Raw genomic sequence first — 18,944 nt, forward strand, 5'->3', positions numbered from 1 at the left:
TGTTAAAAAGAAATGAGACTGCTGGAATGTTTGACAGCGTTCGACAACGGATGATCTGATATCCTCGTGTTGGTGTTGTTCCCAGACCATCATGAAAATGTTGTTCCAGGTTCAACATTGCAAGTGACCAATCACATTGTTGTGACGTTATTCCTTTGCGCCCCAAGCCATTCGTGCATTTATGAAATTCCAATGTTGCAAGGACAATATCAATTCTGCTTACTGTTTATTAAAGGGTTACGGTTAGGCTTAGGGTCAGGGTCCGTTGATCGGCGGACAGAGGCGGTTTCACGCAGCTTAAGTACAGTTTTTTGTTTTACGCCGGTTTTTCCCGAAGTCGCAAAGGTATGACGTCACAACATTCTGATTGGTCACTTGCAATGTTGATCCTGGAACAACATTTAGTATGATGATCTGGGAACAACACCAACACGAGGATATCAGATCAACCTTCGACAACATCCGCAGATAGCCAAGTCCAGGTTGACACAAAGGCTTCCTGCACTGGTGACAACTGCTCTCAGACATGACAACACAAAGTAGAAAGATAAGGTTCTGCTAACAGCCCAGCTTCACTTTCTCATGCAAATATTTCAACATCAGGCACTGGCTGATCATCTCTTCTTGATGTGTACCCTTCGTATTGTGGCTTTGCAATATGTCACTCATGTTGCACACAGGAAAATTTCTAAACAATGACGTATCAACTATGTGGCCTAAAGCCTCAGTCACATAGGTCTAGAGACTGTTTGGTGACCCCTAGCAACTTCTGATCACTTGAGATAAATATATATTCCACAAGCAGGTTGCTGTATTTTGTCAAATGAAATCAGTTGCACAGGTGTTGCTAGTTTATACAGAAGATGGCAACTTATCAGCAGATACTTGCAGGTGTCGTGAAACTGTGAAATGTGCAATGCGTTCAAGTAACAAATTTCAAAAGGTACTAGTTTTACTTTACTTACATTTTGGTGTTGCACTATCATTTGGCAAGTATTTTGCATGGAAGATGTCTGCAAAAACTCACAAAAAGATCGCGGCCGTTGCAACCGTCTAGCTACCAAAGCAATCGCAAGAAAGTTTTCTCTGCAATATATACCTCTTTACAATCAGTCGCTCTTTATCAATCATTCAGTCTGGGATTGCAAATCTTTCCCAGCAAGTGATTGTTACCAGGTGGCTGCTGACTGGTCTCGAGACCTGTGTGACTAGAGCCAGAGTAAAACAAGTTCAAGTATCTCCCTTATGTATGTTGCTTCATTTATTACTAACACATTAAATTGGAGGTATCTCCAGTTTCAGTTATGTAGCCTAACTTGACATATATAAAACATTCCAGCTTATGAGAGAGGAAAAGGGACTCAGATGTGTGACCTGTGCTCTGGAGTCCACTTCTTATCACACTGAGCCAGCTGACTAAAACAGTGAAAAAGGGGATATAGCGCTTGACTCCAGACAAGAAATGTAACCAGGCAAAAGACAAAGAGATACAATTTCCACAATGTAGACTCTTGAGTTTGTCTTCTTTATGGCAACAATTTAAACAACAATCCTTGCTTTGTAAGAAACAGTCTGACGTGACCACTGTTGTCTGTGGAAATGCCAAAATCAGCTAACATCTGCTCACCTACAGTGCAGTTTTTGCCATCATTCCATGATATTTAAACCATGTTTGCTGGGAGAGAATACGCAAGAAAGAAAGAGTTTGCATGAGAGAGTGTGCGTCTCCCAGGACATTTGTTGTTGTAATTACTTCTTTTGGTGCCTCTGTTGTTCAGAAGACAATCCTCTGGTTCACTCTCAAGTGAGATTGGTCCACATGCCCAGCACCACAATTATGGTTTGAGCAGCTCAGGCAAATTTACTGCATCTCAATTAGAGCGGAGAAAAAGTTGCCTGGGGTGATTTTAAAATTTTAGGGCTTTTTTAAGCCAGTGAAGAAAAAACACACATCTACATCCAACACTGCATTCAATAAAATATCAGGTATTAGTGGTGACTGAGATGTGTGCTTTACCTGCAACTACCCATTCACTCACAAGCTACCCTGTTATCACACACACAAGTAGAAGGTCTGACTGTTTCCTCTTCCTAATTCCTGCTATCTCGGGTTCGACTGCAGCCTGTCCCCTTGTCTGTGTCACAACTGATGACTCAAACTCTGTAATTGCCTTTTAATCCTTTCGAGGATGGAACATGTGTCAGCTTCAGCTAATTCAGGGCACCGGTCGCCTCGGGATACAGAGACAAGCTTATGACAGGAAGGTGGTGAGTGTAAGTCAGCACACAGGCTGGGACACTTTGCAGTGCTTCTGATTATGCAATGTTCAAAAAATAGCAGCTCTTCCTCTCTGTCCATTCGATTTGAGATTGAACAGCATGTGCTGAATGCAAATTCAGCCCAAAAGATGGAAAAATGTGATGCAAAACTCAAGCACTGCCAGCCAACCTGACACCAACCCAATGCAGAAATGGGCTGAACATTTATTTACCCATTTATATAATTGATATTTATATACCCATTTATACAAAATGATATCTTGCATTCAAATCATATTAACAATAAACCTAATTTAGCAGCATCTTTCAGTCTCTTCTCCCAATATTCTGTTTTGTTATGCCTTTTTTCCCTTTTGTTGAATCCATTTAATTTACCCACAAAGACAAAAATAAGATAATCCAAAGTCAACATTTAACAGTAACTAAATATTTGGTTTTCCTTATATTTTCACATATTTTATTTTATATATCTGATACAAACATTATTTCTCTCAACATAAGGCCGCACCTTGGAAGCCCAAAGGTTAACACGCATACTTTATAACCCCACAGGAAGCAGACCTTTGCTTGTCTGTGTAGGTTCTCAGTCATCCAGTCATGGCAGTCTAAGGAGCTTAGAAAGAAAACGACTGGACTTCTTTAAATTTTGTGAAGATGTTTCACCTCGCATCCAAGAGACTTCTTCCTTTCTGGGCACCGGTGACCTCAGGAACTGATGAAGCCTCTCTCCAAGCTCCTTAGATCACCTTTGTTTTATTTTTTTCTCTGCAGTTATCATCACATAAGAGGCAAATAAAAAAGTGAATTTTCACTAATGTTGGTGCTACATGTGACACTTGATGAGTCAGATAGGAATGTCATTCCAAGGAAAAACACCATTAGTTGCATTGGTTCATAGGTTATCCAAACATGATGCACAAGTTTTATGGTAAAAGTGAGACGAATGTCACTCCTTGGTTGTCACGTATGAGCGCTTGTGAAGAATTCCTTCTTATTACAGTTTTTCAGGGTGAAAGGGCAAATTATAAGTAGCACAAAGAAAAAAAGCAAAGTCGCTGATGCAAAAGCATTCCTTCTGCAAATCTCTGTAACAAAATTATCTTTATGGGAGGCTAAAAATTAGCTGGACACTAAGCAGTAAATGAAAAACTTCTGTTTGCAGACAAAGTTTTTTTCTGTGAGTTCATCATTATTCAAAACTAACAGTGTTTTCACATTATCGCTGCTATAAGTCATAGCAATTGATAAAAAACTGTCCCTTTCCTCACACTCCTGAACATACTAACACATCTTCTTTTCACTTCATTTCATCTCACACATCATCATCTTCCACGTGATCCTCTTTAAATCCATTTGTCATTTACACAACCGGCCCTGTCTTCTCACCTTCCCCCTCTTCTTTGCCTCCTTCACATTTCCTTTTCTTTGTCCACCTATGCTCACGAGTTCCCTTGCAACCTGTTCTTTTTTGTTCTTCCCTCTCTCAGTAACTGTCTCTGAGGCCACTGAAGCAGCAGCAGCAGTGTCCAGGACATTTTCTCCATTAGTGTGAATTACAGTTTCCCGGGCCACCGGATCACAGCATGTGCAAGCACACCTCTTAATCACAATAGGGTAGGCATCCTTTTCTCCTAACGCTCGCCTCTAGTCCCAGTCACAGACAGCAACGGCTCCATTAACAAAGCCGAGGGGAACACTCTGTCTGGCCAGGTGCTGAGTCTATACACCCCACTGACTGCACAGAGTCTGAGCTGGCTACAGGGTCGCAATGAGAGGTCAACCTCTCAGTCAGCCTGTATTGTGTGTGTGGTTAAAGGAGGCTGCACAGCGTGAGATCAGCCAATGTCAAATGAGTCAGTTTGTTCTAAGATTGCAGTGAAACTAAAGAGGGATTGGCCACACTGTATGGTTTCACTGCCAAGACTGCTCCACTGCTCCCGTTCACAGTTGGCTGACTGCATGTATTCTCTTTAAAGCAAAGCAAAAATAGTTAAGATGTTCTGCCTATAACGCTTTTTATGACTATCAAGGTCAATCACTAAAAACATTTATTTATACAGTCATTATAGTCAGTGTATCATGTGCACCTGAACAAATCATCAGTCCAGAACATAAAATGATCACCATAGGACAAACGATTTCCAGTGTATAAGCTGCCAGTCTTTGAAACAGCACACAGAGGAAAAACACATAAAAATGAAGAAAAACAGAGTTGTCTCAAATCCCAGTGAACTGCTTTGTTTTCGGTCTTAACAGTCAGCATAAGAACGGCTCGTCACAACAGCACATAATGGCTTAGAGAGCCAGCATATCAGTCAGCATCTTAAAACACTTTAGTCCAGACCAAAGAATTTTGGTGGGCACAAATACCCATAAGGGGGGTCCTTCAGGAGTTGAATACCTTCTTTTTTTTTCTTTTTTGCATTTGAGCTGCTAATAGGAACTCTGATCAGATATAACAGCCAGCCAGTCGCTAATAATTCAATGTCACCTCATGTTTTACTTTCTTCCAATCCTGCTTTCATTTTCTGTCTGTGTTGCTTCACTGTGGCTTTGCAAGCTGAAAGGAATTGCAAGCTAATACTTTTCTGATGAGTGAAAAATCACATGCATAGTGCTTCTCTCATTGGCTACGGGCTCAGTAAAGCCTTCCCTTGATTCATTTCCCTGTGTTTTGTTCCAGTGTTAATGAAAATGCTAAAAGCTGCAGTGTACATTGCTAATTTTGGACTGGTCACAGTACACCTATGTCATGCTTATGACGGGAAAGTAATTACTCTAAGGGAATAATAAAAATGGAGTTCTAAGAACTAAAAAAATGTCTCTTGTTTCAGCTGTGTTGACACAGAAGTAGGAGGGGGCAAACTCTAACAGTTACCAGGAATAGCAGAAGGTCCTGCAGTCTGAAATTTAGTTGTAGCCCATTCTCCTTAAAATGGGGAAGAACAGAATGAGTTATATTGTTTCATTTTGGGGGTTTTGTTTGTTTGTTTCTTCATGCACACATTCTCCTTTTTGAAAACCTGATTCCTACATTAATGTTAACAGCATTGGAAAGCATTTGAGAAAATTCATAGAATTTAAGCCAAAGCCAAAACCACTCTAAAGTCAGCTTTATTATTTGCATTTTATCACATACACTAAGTTGCAGTCTGTAACAGGGACAATAGTTGCTACTACCTACACACACCAATAACCATACATCAGAATGACTAGCTGGATTATTAACATGCCAAGAACTATAATATATATCCACTTTATTGTAGGAGAAACCGAAATCTGTCAGAATCCTTTAAAAGCGACTATGTGTCCTTGGAAACAACAAAAAATCAACACATCAGTCATGTCTGTGAAAACACACATGAAGAATGAGATGATGTCTTTTCCTAGGTATTTTTTTTCTTCATGTATCTGAATTTTGAAAACTTTTATTTGGCTTTTTGCACAGATGGATATTTAAGAGAAGGGTCAGATTTTTGGTTATAGAGGTATTTTTGTGGTTCTTGCAAATTGCTGCAAATTGTTGGATGATGGAGGAAAAAAAAAACAAGCTGGCTGCCATCCTTCTGGACAAAATAATAGATATCTTAAAAAAGCAAGTGAAAAGCTGGAGAGTTTTATGGATTTGCGTCACACAGTTCCCACCAGTGTTATTTGTGTGGCTAGTTGTGGGGTTTTTTTCTTTTACTTTTTTCTCTTTTTTTGTCAGAATGACAAAACCACAAAAAAGAAAGAGAAAAAAAGGCTTTTAATGCAACAACAATGGACTCAACTGTGGTAAAGAGAGGCAGAGTATGAAAAGAGAATTGCCGGTCCTCCACTTTGCATTTAAAAAACAGCTTAGGGCCCACTTTTCTCCTTCACCCATTATTTAGAGACACCTTCGTCTTTTCCCCTTTTGTAATTCTCTCAGCATCTTCATGCAACTTTGATGAAGAGTTACCCTGTTAAGAGCCTGCCAAAGAGCTATACATACTCACTGTGGGTTGACAGTGCCTGGGACAGTAATAGCTTTGGCTCAGCTAAGGCACTACTCTCACCCCCAATGCTTGCAAACATGACGCCGGCCTGCTGCACAAATCTTATGCAATAGCTCCCAACACAAAGTGCTCGAAAAACTCACAGAGTGTTTTCAAACTGTCTTCACTTCACTGACATTTTTGCTCACAATACCATCACCTGACTTTGTGATTCTTACACACTTATATATCTTCATGCTGTTGCTGCTTTGAAGTCACCACTATGTTACTGAATGCTTTTAAACACGCCAGAAATGCCTTCATAAAAGCACCAACACAGTCAGCTTGCCTGCAGGCTTAACAACTTCTGGCATTTATGAACATATGGTACACAATATCATCCCTAATCAAATGAGTAGTCAGTGCTCACACATGAAATCAACAACATGACTTTGAATTAGCCTGAGAGCCCTACTGAGTAGTATCCACTGCGCTTTAAGTATAGAGGATGGAGCAAAGAAAACTGTGAGCTGTCATACTTCACCAACATCTCATGAGGCCTTCTAATATTTCAGGCACAGAAACTCAATTATGAGGCCGAGGTTTTGATTTCTTAGAATAATAGGACTACATGACTGAATTCAATTAAGAGCACCCAGAATATATTTGGACCTCTCAGAGGAAAGCCCGGGGTGAAACAGATGGAATTTGCATCATTCATAGAACTGTTCATTTGTTTTAATTGAAAAGCAAACTGATGGATGAATAGAAAACTGATGGTGATCATTAATTGCAGCTGATTTAGCCTCAGCGGTTTGGCGCAAACCCACGTGCGTGGTTGTCAAGTTGCAGTCTTGATCTTATTGCCCTGAAAAAAAAAGCATTGCAGTGCGCAACGCCACCTGTGTGAAGGTGCCAAACCGAGAACGTTTAACCCCTGCAGGCTAATGAGCTGATGAGAACATCAGGTAGAGCTGATGTGCGTCTTGCAGATAGAAAAATAAGCACATTGCGCTCTTTTCCCCACCCTTATAAAGTGATTTTTCCAGGACTGTTCTCTTTCAAGGTGTCGGGGGCAGCTGACAGGAGGCAACGGCTGAATTACAATGCGCCCAAGCTGCAGTGCTCCTCTCTCAATCTCTCCCCCTTCACTGACAGCGCGTGTGCCCACGGCGTTCAAGCTTTCTGTGACCCAGTCCTGACAGTTGACAATAAGCTCCGCGCACAGCTGGCGACGACACGATTAATTCGACGCTGCTACGTGCAGCACCCAACTTGAATGAGCCCCTTCGCACTGGAGCCACAGCCTCATTATCTGCACAGAAAGCTGATGCTGCTTGATAGGGGGAGCCGATCGGCCACTGAATTTTTACACATTTCACTTAGTGGATGTGGCCACAGCGGTGGCCTCTCAGCAGACCTTAAACCCTAAAGCTAGAACGGGCTGCGGAACAGGTTATCCCGCAGAGTTTAACATAAAGCACAAGGGTAAAGTGGAAGTCAAAAGAAAAAGCCAGTTGCCCACCTCATCCTGCTGCGGTTGATTCTGTCTCTGATTCGGCTGCTCCTTGGTAGCTGTCATTGTAAAACTCCTCGGAAGGGAAAACTTGGTCGAATCCCAAAGAAAAGCGGACAGAATCCCGTTTTCGGCGCAAAATAAGTCTGATGAGAGAGGCGGGGAGGGCAAGGCGCCGTCTTGTCAACTGCGGAATCTTAAACAGGAGTGGTGGAGCGAAGGGACGAATCCGTCACGATTGAATATGTGCGAGGTCTTGGCTTCTCGTCACACGCTCGCCAACGCAGCCCTGTGCGTTCACATCAACCCCCCTCCGGGAAAAGGGAGGAGAGTTTCGGACACGCTCGTTTGCTGAAGCGAGAAAGACGGAGTGTTCTCACATTTTACCAGCCTGACACTTCTCCGGGGTGTCTGGCCTCTCTCCCTGTCTACTCTCAGTGATGTTGGTATTTTGGAGGATATAGCCCAAGACGGAATGGAGGAGGGGAAGGAGGAGGGGAGTGTTCAAGTGGTCTTGTGATGGTTTCCGGGGAGGGATGCTTTTGCAGGACCCAAGTTTCCAAAAAAAAAAAAAAAAAAAAAAAAAAGACAAAAAGACAGTGCGAGCTGTCTCGGCTGACGTGTTAGCATCATGTGCTGAAAGGTGCACACAGGAGCTGTCCGCGGTGCTGAAAGCCTTCCTCTTCTTTACTGTTGTGGGCGCGCGTAACACCGACCCACCTCTGCATGTTATCGTGCGTTAAACACCGGCCATGGGCTCAGGGAGACGGCCGCTTTCCAGCCGCAGAAACCCGCTGCTTTTGTTATACGGGAGCCTTTCAGATGGCGGCGAGCGAGGAGCTTAAATGGTCAATAAAGGGAGGATTGAGCGTGGCTCACAAAAGCCTCGCCGCCGGTTGTTAAAATACGCGCAGGGCACGGAAACGATCGCGTCGGTGTTTGGAGTACTTAGCGGAGAAATGACACCTGTGAACCCGCCGCTATATCAAGCTCACCGCGGGGCTTATGAGAGAGCGAGGTCTGCTTCTGTGGTTAGACGCTCAACTTTATGGAAGCCGGGCAGGCAGAATGAGAGGCGGTGATATTAAGGCTCATATCGCTAACGCCTGCGCCAGACAAAGATCAATAGTTTATATCTGCGTTTCACTGTTGCTGAATTACTAAGCTTGTTAGGGATTGTGAGGTGAAATAACTCTCACGCACTCTGACATCTACCAGACTGCGGGCAATGGGTGGGAGGGAAGATGTCATGTGCTTCAGTACTGAAAGAAGTCTTTAATCAAACAAGTAATTTAAACAGGAATGTCAATCAAATATATCGACTAAAGCTATTAAGCATCAAGGCACAGGCTAAGAAAAGACGAGTAAGCTGTAAATCACTCCATTTCATCTTTAAAAGTGTTTAGATATTTTCCTGTTTTTTCTTGGTTTCAATCACAGTTAATAAGCTCGTGTGTGTGTGTGTGTGTGTGTGTGTGTGTGTGTGTGGCTGACTATTCCCCTTCCACCTACCACCATATGTTGTAGTTTGTGGCGATCTGAATAGTTTAGATCCCAAAACAATAACGGTGCTAAAAGTAGATATTTACCATAGGACCCTGGCTTCAGTCCATCTTCAGTGTTTTTTATCAGCTGCTTTGAGGGGTTGATTTTTTTTTTAACCACACATACTTCTTCAAAGGCAATCAAACTTCACCTTTTTCTAGCATTTTGTGAATTTTTTTGTTTGTTGTTTCCATTTTTCACAGCTTTGATGTAAACTCAAAATTAAGCTCCAACAATGACGGAGACATGTGTGCATGGTGCTCTAATCATATCCCTGCTTTCACTCATTGACAGCTCGACATTCTCCAGGGACACGCCTCCAGATGTACAAGCATTCCTCTCAGACCTGCAGCAGTTTGAAACTGGCCCTGCATTACTCATTACCCTTCAAACTGTTTTCTATTCCACAGTTTCAAAAGAAAACTCACGGGAGACTAAAATGAATCACCAAAATGAATCAAAATATACTGATATATACTAAATACACTGCACTATACACTCCCCATTCTTTTTCCAAAAGAGATTCCTGCATTTGGTGTTTAAATGTTGTTGTTTTTTTAAGTCTTATTCCATCATCATTTTCATAAAATCATTTGGTGACCCGCCGTGGAAGAGTCTGTACTCAGATGTCTTTCATCTTTCATTTGTTATCCGTCTGTAGAACCGCAGAGATGATATCTCATTGGACAGGAGTGGAGTGGAATATAGCAGTGTTGAAAAAGTGGTCTGTTTGTATTATAATAAAGACACAAATCGATCTGCGTGCTCTATTTTGTGGACAGGAGTAATCAATCCACTTTGAAGTGGAAGTCAGTCCAAGTCAGCCTTCAGTTCCACATAGTGCAGCTACTGCAGCAATAGTATTAAGAGAAGCAAAATTGATCATTTACTTATCTTTTTTTCCTAAGAAAACAACAAAAACGTTCTGATATGTTTTTGTCTTATATAATGTAAACCCTATAGAGTGTAAATACATAAATAAAATTTCCACATTTAGATTTCTTTGTAAATTCTCTTGTTATCTCAAAAAGGTCTGGATTAACCTGTTGTTTTCCAGCTTTAAGCACGGCAGATCTGAACAGCACATCAATCAGTTTTCCTGTAGACTCCTGGTGGAGCATAGGTCCGCAACACCACGCCAGCGGACTCTGTTCTGGGAAGCAGGTAGCAGCACATATATGACCTCAAATTTTAAAAAATTAAATACATTTCTGGACAACAGAAATGTATTTAATTTAATGTCCTCTTGCCCCTGACTATTCCCCTTCCACCTACCACCATATGTTTTAGTTTGTGGCAATCTGAATAGTTTAGATCCCCAAACAATAACAGTGCTAAAAGTAGATTTAACATAGGACCCTGGCTTCAGTCCATCTTCACCGATAGTGATTTTTATCAGCTGCTTTGAGGGGATGATTTTTTTTTTACCACACACACTTCTTCAAAATGTCTTTACAATTTTAAACAGTTTGTTTTGAATTTAATTGTTTCCACATTCCAGGATAGTTCCACGTTTAGTGAAGACCCCAGAATTTTGAAAATGTTGGAAATGTTACATCCACTTATTCATAAGAATTGCCAGGAAGTTGGGTGAAAAATCACAGTCCAACACTAATTGTGAACTTGTGTCTTGAGCTTCAGTCCGTTCAGCTCTGCACTCTACACCAGCTGAAGCGGACTTTGTGGAAACACAGATTTCAACATTCACTTGAGGAACCATTCATAAAACACTGACAGTGTTGTTAATTGGCATTCCATTAGTACTGTTCTTATATTACAATCACATTTCTGACTGACAGACTGCTGATGAATCTGCTTATCTCAGTCAAAACATCAGCATCTTCTCCGGCTGATAAAGAGTTCAGGAAACAAGCCTGATACTTATGTGTACTGCTGGCTAACAAAGCCTAGGGGAGCAAACTTTACTCCCACCTCTAGTACCACAGACCTCCAAAAACAAATGGATGTGGAAACTGAAATCAGCTTGGTTACTAACGTAGGTTGTAAGCTAGCAACACTTGCAAAAGCTTACAATCCTGTACCACCCTCAAAAATACTAAAACTCCTAAAATGCTGTGTATAGTTCTTAATACAGACACATGAAGCCCACAATTAGGAAAAAGCAAAAGCCTGACGGGGTGAATATTCCTAATTCAGGTTGATATGCTATGATTAGCAAATCCCTGCTCGGGGAGACGTTTAGCAATACTCATTTTCTTCCCTGTCACCACACATCTGTCCACTCAGGTTATTAGCTGGCAGGGAAAACCCCAAATGTCCTGGGGCCAGCCGTGGACTATTTTGGCCCCTGACATTCTGGAAGAGTTGCTTTCTAAGTGTAAAAGTCCAAACAGGGCATAGAATGTGGAATTTGCTTTTCAGAAAGAAGAACTTGGATTCACTTCCATCTCCAGCACAGTGACAACGCAGAGTAAATCCCCTGTCAAATATCTCAAGGAACTGGGAGAAATGCCAGCAGAAGACCTTCACACTCGCATCGAGGGCAGACTAAACATATCTCTCGCCCAAAACAGCGACGCTCAAATATTGACATGTTCTGTTTGAGCAGCTCTACCTTCAGAATGTCAGAGACGTGAAATTAATATAAAGTAAACATGCAGCGTAACAAACGTACAAACAGCGTCGGGCGGTCATCTGTGATGGTAGACAAAGGTTTCTGGGTCTGAAAAGAATTTGACATGATAATCATAAAATTAAAAAAAATCTGTTTCATGTTTTTTGTGGGTGTGTTGAGTGCATTAGTGGAGCTCACATTTGCATAAATTCCTCTTAACCTTTGCTTGCGTGTACCACTTTCTGAGGGAGACTAATGGAGTTTGCCTGTTTGGGAAGAGGGAGTGATGCACACATTGGATCTGCTTGGATGATGAATATATGCGATAACCTTTAGAAAATTGTTTAATTTAAAGGTAAAGGTTGGATCTAAGTTGGTTAGCCTCCATAAGCATCTTCAAAGTTTCTTTCAGCCTTAATACTATGAGTTTCTGACTTGGTTGGATGAGAGGATGAGATTGCATACCGCTGACTTCGAAACAGTAAATGAACACAGGATGGACACACTGCTTTTAAGGACAGGTTGCTGAGAAAGAATGAATTTTAAACCTGATGTGTTTGCATTTAGAAACCAATGGAAAGATGCAAGCAGGGGCAATGTTTCCCAGAAACGACAGAGTGAGATTTCCTGTTTAGTTGTAAATAGCTTTTGGCTAATATTTATACAGTTTGAACTGGCTGTCGGCAGATCGAACTTCCTTAGACTTTACAATGCAGCATTTATCGATAAGTGAATTATTTTGTTTTTAGGGAAAATTAAAGTTTTAAGTTCAGTATAGCAACTCAGCAAACTGTTAAACTTTTGAGTGGTTTAATGCCTCACTTTACTGGAGTTATGTAGAGCTACAGTTTAGTGGAAACAGGTACATTGTGATATCACTAATCTGTGCAGTAATCTGAGAGACACCAGGGAGCTTATCTCCCACTTTTCAGAATATACCATATGTTGTTCACAAAGAAAAATATTATTTGTAATTAGTGCACATAAGCACCCTGTGAAAAGACAACAGTGTTACGTTTTACTACTTCATTATTCATTATTCTTTCTTTTTTTAAAAAAAATCTTAATATAAACACAGAACAGCCGTCACTGTATGTGACTGAATGACCACGGTTGCCTCAAATTAAAAGAATATTTAGGGAGGACTTTTGCCGTTTCAGCCTCACAACACTGCTGTTCACTCTGTATCAACAAGCAAACTGACAGCTGGCTTGTAAATGGCAGTAGTGAAGCCACCAATAAATATACCGTGCACAAACTGGTGCAGAATAGGTGTTCAAATATGTTGAGATCTTATGACCTCATAACAGCGTATAAATCATTTTACAGCCTCCCTTTTATCCATTTTCTCACACTTGTCAGGGTCCAGGTCATGGAAGAGAAGTGTAAGCAGAGGTGCCTGGACCTCCCTCTTCAAAGACAGCTAAGAAACATAATCTCTCCTGGATGGTCTAGGTCTGCACGGTCTGCCCAGGGATCTCCACCCAGTTGGAGAAGCCTAAAACATCCCCACTGGTTTCCTTTAGATCTGGAGACACAGCAGCGCTACTGTGAGCTCTACCAGAATCACTGAGCTCCTAACCCTTTCTTTTCCACCTGAGAACTATGGCTTCAGACTTGGAGGAGCTAATTCTCATTACAGCTGTTTCATTTTCACTCTCATCAAACCATTTCAGTATTGTCATCCTGGAAGTGACCACTCAGGAGAGAAGTGCTTGATCGCAGATAAAGATGATCACACAGCAGACTGTTGTATTGATTTGCAGGGACATCTTTCCAAAGTATAACGAAGCCACCAGATTCTCTCACTGTGGATCTGGAATCTGTTGTCAGGAGTTCAGGTTTTTCTCCACTACAACATCAAATGTTTTTACGTTCAAAGTGATTTGCAAATAATCAATATAATAACATCACTGGTGACCCATCTAGGACTGGGGTTTCAGTTTGCTTAACATTTTTTAATTTACATAGAATTTCTGCTTGTTTGAAACATGCACATGTAAATGCTCTTAACAGAAAACAATTGTCTGTATTGTAATTGTAACACTAATTCACAAACAAGTAGCAGCCACAGTTCACCTTTTGGGCCGTCTGTGGCTATAAAATAATACTTCAACGAACTGATTATAACATGGCATAACCAAAATAGATTTAACTGCACAGTATACATTAACACTGACACCTTAACTTCCCGAATGTTATCTAGAGTTATCAAAACTTTAAACATTTAAACCTTTAACATGCACAGACAAATATAAAGAAACTGCACGAAACTGAACTGAGCCGATCTGCATTGTGTCACTGATGACTTCCAGCACATTCTCAGCTGGATTCATGACACAGCTGAGTTACAGTTGCACTGATTGCAGTCAGATTGATGAGGGGATTTGAGTGTAATCTGTGCACGTCACAACAAGCGCTCACTTTTTTTTCCTTCCCCCATAAATGTGCTCATGCAGAAGCTTGGTCTGCAGAGGTTCTTTGGATGAATACCTCTCTTGGTGTCTTGCTTCTAACAACATGATGCACAGCACTGGGAGAATAAAGGCGGTGGCATTAAAGCTAAGCAGGCTAGGCTGAACTGCTAGCATGAAGATCAAAGTCTGTGCCTTAAAAGATCTAAGTTTGGAGTTTTGCTTGGGTATGTTTGATGTTTGTGTGTGTGTGTGTGTGTGTGTGTGTGTGTGTGTGTGTGTGTGTGTGTGTGTGTGTGTGTGTGTGTGTGTTTTTGGGGGGGTGGGGGTGGGGGGGTTGCAGTGAATTGTAATGAAAAAAAAGTGACAAGATCAGTTTGTGAGAGATGGGCGAACATGTCACTCCAACAATGAAGAGTGAAAAACATCTCTGGATGTGCTGTAATTCTGTGTGGGAGTATATTATAATTGGAAACGTGACAACTGAATTTTAAGGTACCCAGAGTGTGAGAATGAAATACTTTATTTTAAACAACCCAGTACAGTTGTGGAGTGCCAGAGACAGAGTGTGTGGGTGTGAAGAGCAGAGGAAAGTGTGGAGGCGATGGAGAGGTGGGGACACAGAGAGGGAGGGAAAGAGAGCCCCTGGGGAGGTGTTTTGCCGAGGTGTCTGCTGTTGATAAAGTATTTATGACCCTGGGGCAATTTAGTGCAGACACTCAGGAACTCCACGCCACCTCACCACTGATGAAAGTTTCATGACCAAACTCCAGTGTCTGCTTCTGTGGCTTAGCCCCAGCAGCTCACATTCAGCACATCACATTATTACAGCAACAGCTGGCACTTCTGATGGGGAGCAATATCACCACTCTGACTCTCTAATAAATAGCAGTCAAACTCTTCCTTGGTTGGTACTCTTCATGTACAATTCTTTAGTTTCTGCAATAAGCAGACATTTCCTTGTAATGCAAAGTCACTCAAAATGACAGATGCTAAAGAGTGATTTGTTTCTTCCTGAGGGTTTTTCCCTGTAATCTTGAGTGTAGGATTTGAGTTCTGCATTCAAAAGCAGAGGGAAGCTGTCGCTGCTGATAAAAGTGGGCAGTGTTGATAGAAAACAGGGATTTTATTTCCAAGCCATACTGCACACGTATTTCTTTGATCAGCTTTGGAAGCGGTGCAAGAAAATCCTGTATAATGACTATTATTACGAAGTAAATCAAGCTCAAAAACAAAGATATGTTTGAAATGTTGAGAGCAACCAAAGTGTAGGTTTGGTTTCAACCAGTAAAAACACAGATGCCATCGCACAAGGAAGAACTGGAACATACAGCCAGAGTCATGTAGCACCATGTTTAGCCACAATCCTGCAACAGATGCACTCAGAGGCCTGATCTTGGCGCCATAGGATTCAGTCTGGGATAACAAGCAAGTGAAGACAGAGTTTTCCAAACATTTTAGTCATATGTATTTCTGGCATTCTTTTTAATGACATTTTTTGACCTTGGATTTCACTGCGTATTTCTTATTGGTGTTTTCTGTCAAGTGCCTTGATGCAAGGCATCCTGTTTTGTAGCTGCACCAAGCCAAACTGACTGATATCAGTAATCATGGAATTGATATTTTGCACACCCCATACCATCAGAGATCCAGGCTTATAGCTTGTAATGTAAAAAAAGATGATCGTGTGTATTTATGGATTAGTCATTCTTGAGATCTACACAGTCACTAAGCCAAACAGCAGCCTTTTCTCCATGTTTTCTTTCATATTTGAACAGCAATTTCAGTTTTTCAGACAATCTAAGATCAGAGCTACCAAATGACCACCAGTAGTCCCTTTGAAGTGACCATAAGAATAATACTGAAAAATACTTCCCAATAACTGCCCATGTGGAAGACATGGTGCATAATTTTTGCAATTAAAAAATGAATATCAGGGTTATTTAGTTTATTGTGTAGCAACAGATATACTAAATGGTAATGAATAGTAGGAGAAATTATGGCTTTGTCATCTTTAGCTATAGATCAAAGTAACTAACTGTAATTATATTTAGAAAGGATAAATGCAGAGGGTGGACTGATTAAGGGCCAAATGCCATCACACTGAGCTGCAGCAAGCTTCAGTCTCTACAAGGAAACACGATGTGCTCCATCCAGCAAACATTAATTCATTAAGTCAATTTTATGCAACAGGGCTCAGATTATACAGCTCCGAGGCACCCTGCTGTTGACATTGCAACGTCATTCATTTTTGCAGCTAGTGTAATCCTTTTATTACTGTTGTCTTATCCCGCTGTGCTTGTTGATACCATCGAGGGGTGTGTCAAATGAGCTGAATGAAATCCTAATGAGGGGGTCACTCAGTATAAGAGGATGTATTTTAACTACACTCACCAACCTTGTTATTAGATACACCTATACAACTCCTTGTTAGCATTTCAGCATGTAGACCTCTCCAAGACATTCTGCTGAACTTGAAACAGGAAGCTATTTTCTTGGCACACTTTGGGCCAGCTGCTCATCATTTAAACAACATAGCTTGTTTGTGACCATGTCCATCCCTTTATGAAGATAGTGTACTTCTGATGGCTGCTTCCGGCCACCACCATGGCACAAAACTCAAATCACCTCAAACTGGCTTCCTTCACATGACAATGAGTTCACTGTACTCAAACAGTCTTGTCACAAGACCCCAGTCCAAAAGAGCACCTTTGGGATCTGTTGGAAAGGAAAATTCACATCATGGACAGGCAGCCATCAAATCTGCAGCAACTCTGTGAAGCTATCGTGTCAACATGGACCAAAATTTCTGAGGAATTTTTGCAGCAACTCGGTGAATCTGTGGCATGAAGAATTAAGGGAATTCTGGAGGCAAAATGGGGTCAAATCCAGTATTTGAGCAGTATTTGAACGGTGATTGTATTTCTATTTATATACTTTTGCTGGGACAACGGGAAATAAAGGCAATGATTTATTGAAACATTTGCAAACATATGTGGATAGACAGTATATAAGACATAAAAGAAGAGTCTGTACACTTCTAATGAGCTTTAAAGTCAATATTTGGTATGATCACCTTTATTCTTCAACACAGTCTCAACTCTCTTAGGGAGCTTCCTTGAATTTTCCTTTGGAATATTTCTCCAAGCTTTTTGAAGGACCATCTTTGGATCTTGGCTGTCATTCTGTTCTTTGTCAAGATGATCCCACACTGCTTCAACAAAGCTGAGGTTCTGGGGAGGCCAATCCCTTATTGATATTGTTCAGCTGTGTATGTCGCATTGCAAAGCTTTTACTGCATGGAAGTGTTGTGGAAGCAGATTTCTTTTCTGTTGTATTAATCACATATTTAATCATATCACATTAGTAATAGTAATGTCACTTTCTCACTTAGTTGTATGTATGTTCACTACAGAGGGGCCTTGTGCTCTACACACACAGTGAGGCCATTGTAATGGGAGATGTTAAACAGATAGTGAGACTCCTCCTGCCTATCATAGATGTAAATCCTTAGGTGACGGCCAAGGAGAAAACAAGGTCATAATTCTCTCTGTGAGGGAGGAGGTATAGCCCCCTCCCCGAGATGGGGCAACATGTAAGAGTTTGTGAAATGTTGTCTGCGTCTCTATATGTAAGATGTAAAGGTCGTGGCCACAATTCAGAGATCACCCTAGTGTTTGACTGGAGTGGTTCTCTCCACATTGCAATGTGTTTATTAAACCCACTTCAAATCAAGATCAACTTTTGCTCAAAATCCCATTTGCTCCTTTGTGTTGCAGGTTATTGTTAAATTTTCCATAACAACCCCCAAACACTGTCTAATAGTGCTACTCTGCGTTCATAAGTATATTAATTTTGGCAAGATACTGAAAAAACTAACACTCCTCTGAAGATGACCAGGTATAATGACTGGACTGAAAATAAGTGAAAAAGCAGCAAACATCCAAAAAAGAACTTTGGAAGTCGTTCAGAAAGACCTGAAGAACTTTCGCTCAACATCACATTTGCTTTTTTGAAGCAAAATATAAAGAAATGAGGGGCAACGCAAGGCTTTCAAAAAGTATTCTATATCACAGGCTCCTATAATTTTTTTGACAAGATAGAACATTTTCATTTCTTTGCCTAATACTCAACACCTTGTTACCAGTGACATTCAAGTCTGGTTGATATCGCATTGATATCTGCTGTAAATTTGGACATTTTAACATCAAATTTTTCAGGGACTGGCTGGCTTTTGAGTGGCCGTTTGAGGAACTGTTTTTCATTTTTCATCACTCTGAATTTGTTTCTTGGCCTTGGTTGACAAGGAATCTAAAACTGCAAGGGGTAAGAATGATTCTTTTTAGTATGCATGAGTATATTTTACCTTTTTCTGAAACCAAGTTGTTAAAAAAAAAACAAACAAAAGGAAATATGGAGTAAAAATGAAACAAATCAGCAAGTGGGGAAAAAAGCAAAATATGTGCAAAAAACAATTTGAGACAGAACAGAAGCTGCAGCCTTCTGCCCGACAAACTTATGAGTTACTTCACAACAGCCACAAATTCAGTCTCTTAATGTGGACATATTGCTCTTTTCTACAGCACTCCCATAGCTACACTACAGAGGTCATTTGGAAGATGTGCATTGTGTTACTTTTTTCCCAAAAACTTTAA

At 40.9% G+C, this 18,944-nt stretch overlaps 1 protein-coding gene across 2 annotated transcripts in view; it reads right to left on the bottom strand.

The window, feature by feature from the left end:
• The window catches only part of LOC308410602 (inactive dipeptidyl peptidase 10-like), a 270,936-nt gene that overhangs the window by 144,638 nt on the left and 107,354 nt on the right, over positions 1-18,944 (bottom strand). Inside the window, exon 1 of one of the 2 annotated variants that reach the window (XM_080904052.1) lies at positions 7,765-8,210. The exons of the other annotated variant lie outside the window; for it this stretch is intronic. Coding sequence (XP_080760178.1) covers positions 7,765-7,821 — 57 coding nt within the window. The 5' untranslated portion in view covers positions 7,822-8,210. Of the gene's footprint in view, positions 1-7,764; positions 8,211-18,944 lie in introns of those variants that run through there. 2 annotated transcript variants of the gene reach the window in all.

This window comes from Rhamphochromis sp. 'chilingali', assembly GCF_963969265.1.
Source record: "Rhamphochromis sp. 'chilingali' genome assembly, chromosome: 14".
In the NCBI taxonomy this organism is placed as follows: Eukaryota; Metazoa; Chordata; class Actinopteri; order Cichliformes; family Cichlidae; genus Rhamphochromis; species Rhamphochromis sp. 'chilingali'.